Source organism: Osmerus mordax, chromosome 15 (assembly GCF_038355195.1).
Source record: "Osmerus mordax isolate fOsmMor3 chromosome 15, fOsmMor3.pri, whole genome shotgun sequence".
In the NCBI taxonomy this organism is placed as follows: Eukaryota; Metazoa; Chordata; class Actinopteri; order Osmeriformes; family Osmeridae; genus Osmerus; species Osmerus mordax.
In genome coordinates, this window is record NC_090064.1 from 16953107 (window position 1) to 16961894 (window position 8788).

Below are 8788 nucleotides of genomic sequence, written 5' to 3' on the forward strand. Positions count from 1 at the left end.
AGAGGTAGGCCGCACACACACATCCTCTCATAGAGGTAGGCCGCACACACACATCCTCTCATAGAGGTAGGCCGCACACACACATCCTCTCATAGAGGTAGGCCGCACACACACATCCTCTCATAGAGGTAGGCCGCACACACACATCCTCTCATAGAGGTAGGCTGCACACACACATTCACACTCAGAGGAGAGACAGGAGCGAGAGAGGAGAGACAGAAGCGAGAGAGGAGAGACAGGAGCGAGAGAGGAGAGACGTGAGCGAGGGAGAAGAGACAGGAGCGAGAGAGGAGAGACAGGAGCGAGAGAGAGGAGAGACAGGAGCGAGAGAGGAGAGACAGGAGCGAGAGAGAGGAGAGACAGGAGCGAGAGAGAGGAGAGACAGGAGCGAGAGAGAGGAGAGACAGGAGCGAGGGAGGAGAGACAGGAGCGAGAGAGGAGAGACAGGAGAGAGACAGGAGAGAGACAACTCTCAAATGCTTCTGACTAAACAACATCTTATTTCCCAAAACATACAGTAAAGCAACGATCCAGAAATAGATGTTTACTTGACTTAGTCAGGGAACAGAGGCAGTGATGCCCTCGTTTCTGCAGATCTGTACAGAAGCTCCTCGCTAATTAGCAGCAAGATCATTGATCTACTCTGTATCCTTACAGGAGCAGCGGCAAGGACTACAAACACCTAGCCACAGGGCACCCTGGGAAATGTAGTCTGAAACAGGGCCTCATGCGAGGACCAAATTATGGATGCTTCAGGTGGGAAGAGCAGCAGCCCATGTCAGACTAACTATAGAACAGAGAACTATAGAACCAAGAACTATAGAACAGAGCCCTTTAGAACCAAGAACTATAGAACAGAGACCTTTAGAAAATAAATGTTAGAACCTAGCTGGGCATTCCTAGAAGCTGGACAATAAGTCCCTAGCCTACCAGTAAACCACCCTGCCCCCTGCCAGGCCCAAGGACAAGGGTGCTGCTGGTCTCTCCTGCACCTGAGTGTGTAATGACTGGGCTGCATGACTGAGCTTCTCTCATATTATATATGATCCTGTACCTGCTGCCAGCAGCAGCAGCAGACATTATTAATGATGAGCAGGCACAGGTCTGGAGCAAGGGGTCGCTGAACCGGGGGGGCAGGGGGCAGTGGGAGGGGGAAAGAGGGAAAGCAGGAGTATGCAGGCACTGTTCAGTACAACTCTGTAACACGCTGTTACAGTCATGTCGATATTTATGATCAGTCATTCATATTATTGTTAAATATTATAGATTTTGTGTTGGTAATTAATACTCAACTGCTGAACATCATACTAATATTATTATTTACTTGCTTGAAATCAGATGTTTCTTTCATGCCTGGTTAACTATTTATTTATTTTTTATAAATAATACTTAAATTAAAAGGTATAGACTTCAGATACCCGATGTTTTAAAAAGGGATATTTCTAATATGAAATAGAGTTTTTCCTCTGCAGCTGAGCGTAGCCATGATGAATAGGGTTGTGAACTGGACTCCATTTCCTTTAAAGAGAAAATTACTCGCTCTGTTCTTAGAAACGAAAATATAAACAATTTTTCAAACTGAGGTCAGTCTCTTTTGTTAGAAAGTGTTCTCATGGTGCCAAAAGACAAATGATGTACTTTGCCTTGGGTCAACTGGGGTTCTCCATCCCATAATGACCTTTCAGGGAGCTGGAAGAAGAACAACTGCTTCCACGGCAACCGCTGATGAGATATACTGCATCTTGGTCACTAGCAGAACAAGCGACTCACTGGAAACCAGTTACCATGCACGCCCATTAAACGCAGGTTCCCCAAATAATAAAAATATATTAATAATTATCATAAAAATGATAACAATAATATATGAACTGAAGAGTGAACAATCAATGCCCCCCCCCAAGGTTGTGTGTGTGTGTGTATATGTGTGTGTGTGTGTGTGTGTGAAGCAGGAGCTGTCCTCAGTGTTTCTCTGTAGCTGGAAGCCATAAAACTCCAGAGACTCTTGTCACTTTGTCAGCGCTGAGAAGCTGCCAGCTTTTATGAAATACAGGATTACTAATTGGCCTGTGTTGGTCTGTTGCCTGGGCGTCTGTGTTCCTCCAGGACCCTGACAGACACTCTGGCCCTGCTGAGAGGCCTGTCACACCACACCAAGCTGCCACTGCCAGGACACTCATGAAGGACAAAGGCAAACATCCTATCTCACACATTATTATATTAGGAGAGGGAGGAGGGGGAGGAGAGGGAGGAGAGAAGAGGGAGGAGAGAGGAGGGGGAGGAGAGAAGAGGGAGGAGAGAGGAGGGAGGAGAGAGGAGGGGGAGGAGAGAAGAGGGAGGAGGGGGAGGAGGGAGGAGGGGGAGGAGGGGCCCCTGGAGGAGCTCTCTCTGGTTCCACACAAACACCACGTCTTCTTGGATAAACTCACACAAGTTTTTTTTTTTATGTAAAAAGAGCAACCCTTTCACTGAAACAAACGATTAGTAAATATGGCAGTTGACATAGTTCATACAGTCCAGTGTAGGGTTGTACGACCTACACGTCACCATACACACACTTGTTTAGCGTGAATGCATATAAATTACAAATAAACCGTGACAAAAGTCCTCTCTGTGAGTGTCTCTCCTCTGGCCCATCCAGGGGAAACACTGAGCTTCCCGTGTCTGATTTGGTTCACAGAACTGGGGTCTTAAGATCCCATTCTGAAGGGTCAATTCTCTCCCTGTCCATCCAACCAACCGGCTGGGTCGTAGAGTCCACTGCTGCAGTGCAAAGGTGCTGTTTGGTTAACTAAGGCCCCTCTTTCCCTTTAAGAGTCCTCCATGTTCTCCTCCTCCTTCAGGAATGATTCTGTTGGACCTGAGGCCTCCGGGGCCCCGCCCGTGCGGGGCGTGCAGGGAGGTAAACCAGACGTGTGCGTCTCCAGCCTGCAGGGGGGGCTAGACGTTCTGGGAGGGCATGCGGAGCTTCCTGCCGCCCTGCAGCAGGGTCCGGAGCGCCCCTAGCGAGGGCAGCACCATCCTGTCTCTGTTCTTGCTGTACAGGTTCAGGAAGATGCCAAACACCACCAGCAGGCCACCCCACACGTACCTGTTGGCACGGAGACACACGTGTCACTATACATCCTGTGATATTCCCGGACACATTATTCCTTTATTAGACAATGTTATCCAAAGCGACATTCAAATAGTGCATGTAGAAAGTACTGCAGAAGATCATGGATCAGAAGTGCAGAGTTCTAACAGTGATGTATATTACTGATATAGCTTCCTGGTGAGGTAGAGGTGAGTTAGAGTTGAGGTAGACGGGAGGAAGACAGGAGGTAGAGGTGAGGTAGAGGTGAGGTAGAGGTGAGGTAGAAGGTGAGGTAGAGGTGAGGTAGAAGGTGAGGTAGAGGTGAGGTAGAGGTGAGGTAGATGTGAGGTAGATGTGAGGTAGAGGGGAGGTAGATGTGTACGTACTGGAAAGTGAAAGGCTTGGAGAAGAACATGAAGGAGAGGATGATGGTCATGGCCTTGCGTCCGGTCGTCACTGAGGAGGAGCAGAGCAGGAGGGTCACCCACAACATGTCTGTGCCTGTCTCCAACTACCTCAACAAATACACCTGGATCTTTTCACCACTGATCAGTTCATTTATATTACTCGTTTTGAAAACGCTAAATCTCAATACAATGAATGTATTGTATACTTTAGATGGTGCTGTTTGTGTGTGTGTTAGAAGGGTTACGGCTGTCACTCTACTAACCTCCACGGGGATAGCCCCCCCCCCACCCCCACCTCCACCAGTGACTGTACTTCCCCCCTCCACCCTGGCTTGACTGTCATCACACACTCCTGCAGCACTGAACATTGCACTTATACTACTACTACATTGCACCTGCACTTTGCATACTTATTTACACTTCTTATTCATTGCTGCTATTCTTGTCCCAATTGCTGTTTGTATTTACTGTCTATTTGTGTCTATTTGTTCACTTATTGCACTTTACACATGCCATGCTCTGCACTTTTTGCTGTTTTTCCACTTCTGGTTAGATGCTAAACTGCATTTTGTTGCCTCAGTACTGTACTCTGCAATGACAATAAAGTTGAATCTAGAATCTATCTAGAATGCTTGTGTGTGTTCTCACCTGTCACAGCCACCAGCGCTCCAAACAGTTTGATGAGCGCCAGCACGAAGGAAATGCCGAAGTATCCGGTGAGAGAGAAGAAGAAGGCGTAGCCATAGGTCTTCAGCAGGTTCTACAGGGCGACACAGGGCGACACAGGGGGACACAGGGCGACACAGGGGGATACAGGGCGACACGGGACGACACAGGACGACACAGGGCGACACGGGGCGACACAGGGGGACACGGGGCGACACGGGGCGACATGGGACGACACGGGACGACACGGGACACCACAGGACGACACGGGGCGACACGGGACGACACAGGGGCATACAGAGCGACACAGGGGGACACAGGGCGACACAGGGGGACACAGGACACCTAAGTCACTCGCTGGGACCACCGAAACACCGTTACAACTCTGCACTTCTGGTCTTTAATACTGTCTGCTGTACTATCTACATGCTCTATTTCTATGTTGGTTTGGATAAAAGCATCTTCTGAATAAAAGATCATGTCTCCACAGAGTGAGGGGGTCAAAGGTCAGGGGTCAGACCTGGGAGCAGAAGGCCATAGCGGGGCTGAGCCCGCCCACACACAGCAGACCAGTCAGGATGTACACAAACCCAATGGAGTAGGAGTACAGCACCTGCAACACACACAGCCCACAGTTACCGCCATCAGTCACACACTGGGGCACAATGCCTGGCAGCTGAAAGGCATTCTTGAAAATGAATTGATATGTAACTGAACATGTTACAAGAACATGGAGATGTTTAGTACCATTTCAGAGTTGGAGCCGTTGTGGAGCTTCATGGCTTTCTCCTGGACGTTTCCAATAGCAGCATCCGCACAGAGAGCCAGGGAGATTAACATCACCCCTACCACACAAACATGACATCACACAGGTCATTTTGACATCACACAGGTCATTATGACATCACACAGGTCATTTTGACATCACACAGGTCATTATGACATCACACAGGTCACTGTGACATCACATATTGTATCTATCTCTTGCTAAGGTCTACTTCCTCTCAGGTCTTCCTGGATCACTCACCCGTCACGTTGAAGTTGGGGGCCACAGTGCTGTCTGCTAGAGTGAACCAGATCAGACCCAGACTCATGCACACCGCAGCACAAACATCAGTCAGGTTGTAGCGTTTCCCTGCAGACAGGCACAAAACACGCACACACAGTTAGGAGTTAGGTGTTAGTGTTAGTTAGGAGCACAGGCAGGGGGGAGGGGGGGAGCACAGGCAGGGGGGAGGGGGGGAGCACAGGCAGGGGGGAGGGGGGGAGAGCTGCTGAGCTTGGACACAAACGGAAGAAAAGACGAAAAAAAACAATAAACAAATGGTAGAGCGTTCCCAAACACGGCTGTTGCCGTGGGGATGACAAGGTGACGCAGCAGGTCGGCTTGGAGCTTTGATTCTGTTCTCTCCTTTGATGGGGGGTTAGCCCCCCTCTCCTCTCCTCTCCTTTCCCCCCCCCCCTCCCCTGCATCCTGAGTGAACACAGCCTCCCCTCTCCCCTCTCCCCTCCGCCCGCCCTTGGGGGACTGTGGTCTGCATCGCCGGTCCGTGAGAGGAGAGAGAAGAAGAAAGGCGTGTGACGGCTCGGACAGGGAACAGGAGGAAGATGCTGCTGAGATGAAAGACAGGACGTCCTCAACCACCAGCGCCTGACAGAACAACACAGGAAGTAAGGAACTCTGAGAGAGAAAGTTGAAGCTGGTCACTGCTTGGAGGCGCACGGTAACGAGAGAAAGAGGAACTGAACCTCGGATGACTGACATCCTGTCTGTAGAAGAGCACTTTGTTTTGGTTTTGTCGTACAGCATCAAAAAGAGATGGCTTATTAACATCTGCATGCTTGATGTGTCCATGTCTAACACAGCTGAACCTGTTCAGCTGTAACTCGAAACCTGAGCGCACATTCCTGCAAAACACTCAAACTCCCTCCTCAACTCCAGCATGAACACGCCTACCTGCAGAACCCAACTCCAGCATGAACACGCCTACCTGCAGAACCCAACTCCAGCATGAACACGCCTACCTGCAGAACCCAACTCCAGCATGAACACGCCAGCCAGCCAGCTGGACCACAGCTCATGCTGTGAGGTCTGCTCACCTTGGATGAAGATGCCTCCTATCATGACAGGGATGAGCTTGCAGCACTTGAAGATGACCTGGGTGGGGTAGTTGAGGTATCCCAGCGAGGTGTTGGACAGGCCCATGGTCCCCACGGTGAGGAAGGCTATGATCATGTAGGTCTTCCCTGGGATTCTGCAGAGGGAAACAGCAGCGTGAGTTTGGAGGGGTGTGTGTGTGTGTGTGAGTGAGGAGGGGGGTGGGTGTGTGTGTGGAGCCACTTGGAAGTCAACAATCTGGAACAGCCCAAACTGACCAGCTGACAAGATATACAACACAAACCCGCCTCCACACACACACACACGTAAACGCCCCCCCACACACACACGTAAAACCCGCCTCCACACACACACATAAAACCCGCCTCCACACACACACATAAAACCCGCCTCCACACACACACACACACACACACACACACACACACACACACACACGTAAACCCCCCTCCACACACACACACGTAAAACCCGCCTCCACACACACACACGTAAAACCCGCCTCCACACACACGGCACGCTAACAGGTGTGTGTTCTGTGTGTGTACCTCCTCCTCTTGTCCTGTGTGAGCTGCAGCTCCACCAGGCTGAAGATGGAGTAGAACCCAAACTGCACCAGCGTCAGATACCAGCCAAACGGCTTGAAGCCCTCCACAGAGAAGATGAGCTCCTGCCACACGACACATGATGAAGGAAACTTTCTTCCAGTGACATACAGAGGAAGATTTGAACCTGCAGCCTCTTTACATTTAGTCATTTTAGCAGACGCTCTTTACCTGAAGTCAAATGCCCTAACCACTAAGCTACACCGTCCCCTACAAGACATGCACCATTTGCTATCATGCACGCAAGAGTGAGCACTACAAATAAAGTGAATCATCACATTTGTATTAATATAGCAGACACTTATCCAAATAAACAGTGCTTTCAGAAAGTGTAGCAGATCAAAACCCAGGAGATGATCACTATCAGTCCTCCTCCTCTACTGACCTGCAGGTAACCATAGATGAGGTAGAACAGGAAGACTCCCGCCACGCACACCAGGAACTGCGTGGGCGTGTTGAGGCCGCTCAGGTTGAGGCCCAGGACCCGCAGCTCATCCACCGAGCGGATGTGAGGCGACATCACCTCCGTGGAGGCGGGGATGGAGATGGAGATGTGCTTCCGCGAGCTGTTGTAACCCAACAGGGGGAACTTGCCACTCATCTTGTCTCCAGGCTGAGGAGAGGGGGATGTAGAGCCAGTTGTCAGGATGTTATCTGTCTGTTACCATGCAGGTAACATGAACGTGCATTTGCTGTCTTGTTGAATACGTAGAAAATGGCCTTCTACAACGGAGGTGATCGGTTCACATAAGCAATAGTTTAGTCTGATAAACAATACAATGAATACAAATTCTACCTCGGAGTACGTGTACTGTTTTGATGGTGGTTAACTAACTGGTCGCATTCGTATCGGCGGGCATCTCAACATTACAGACTGATCCTTGCTACGACGAACAGGTAAACTGGATGCTGAAATGGTACATCACTGTCAACCTATTACAGTTGGCTACTGTAGGTAATCAATCATATAGGCAGTGAGCTAGTTAGTCATCTACCAAGTTAGTAAAGCTTGCTTTAGGTTTAGAGAACCCACAGCATTAGCGACATATTTCAGATCTACCTTAACTGCGTAATGACGATAATTTAGCAAGACATTTCAGAATCGCAAAATGATAATTTTTCAGGCTACTGCTGGCTAGTTAGCTCACCTAGGTACCCACCATGTAGCCGTGCACTGTTTCCGGGTTTGAAATGCTACGTTAAAATTAGCTCTTCTTGTGAGACGATCCAGATATAATGTCATTGCGAACGCGAGAGCATCATACTATAAAACATTCGACAACAATCGACCTTTTCCCGCAGAATTGCTAGCCAGGGACCGGTGACAAGCTAGTTAGCTAGCATGCCGACACTCCAGCTGTCTCCTGGCTGCAGCCAACAACTTCCGGTCAGACTAACGTCGAACTTTGACCTGCTGCACCATTGGTGGAGAATGTTAAAGCAGTACAGGTGAATACTTTGTCTTAGATACGTCATTGATTTGTCCACTGCAGGAATACATTAAATCGTTGTAGTCGCAAGACAAATCATGTATAGTATGAAGGCATGAACAGGCCTACCTCATCTGGAGATTCTAAAGAGTCCATTTCTCCGTTTCTTTAATAATTAGAAGTACTGCGACACTTATGCGAGTGTCCAATAACTGTTGCTGCACACTGACACCAGCAGAATAACTTGTCTGTCTGGTTCGTCTGCATCAGGCGTCAGGTCTGGAGGGAAGGCTTGTTTCTTGGTGCCAGTAGGAGCTGGTTCAGAGGGTGTGTTTATCCACCACAGGTTTAATGACAGTAATGTCAACAGGAAGCAACTGGGTTGGGTGGAGTGGATCAGTGTAGGGTTGAGTGGTGGAGCATTGCACTGCAAATCAAGAAGTAGCAGGTTAGACCTAGCTGTGTGTGTGTGTGTGCTAGTATACAAG

At 49.3% G+C, this 8788-nt stretch overlaps 1 protein-coding gene across 3 annotated transcripts; it reads right to left on the reverse strand.

Moving 5' to 3' along the window:
* Positions 1-2418: 2418 nt before the first annotated feature.
* Positions 2419-8554, reverse strand: slc35b3 (solute carrier family 35 member B3). Of its 3 annotated transcripts, none has more exons than XM_067251807.1 (10): positions 8430-8554; positions 7256-7483; positions 6814-6935; positions 6247-6401; positions 5174-5281; positions 4894-4991; positions 4667-4759; positions 4129-4240; positions 3460-3529; positions 2419-3088 (listed from the first exon to the last, which is right to left on the reverse strand). In XM_067251807.1, the coding sequence occupies exons 1-10, from the start codon at positions 8454-8456 to the stop codon at positions 2938-2940; spliced, it is 1164 nt and encodes a 387-aa protein (XP_067107908.1). In that variant the 5' UTR covers positions 8457-8554; the 3' UTR covers positions 2419-2937. The 3 variants fall into 3 exon arrangements, with proteins under 3 accessions (XP_067107908.1, XP_067107909.1, XP_067107911.1); XM_067251808.1 differs by lacking the exon at positions 8430-8554 and adding an exon at positions 8031-8236; XM_067251810.1 differs by lacking the exon at positions 8430-8554 and adding an exon at positions 8019-8236.
* Positions 8555-8788: the final 234 nt, after the last annotated feature.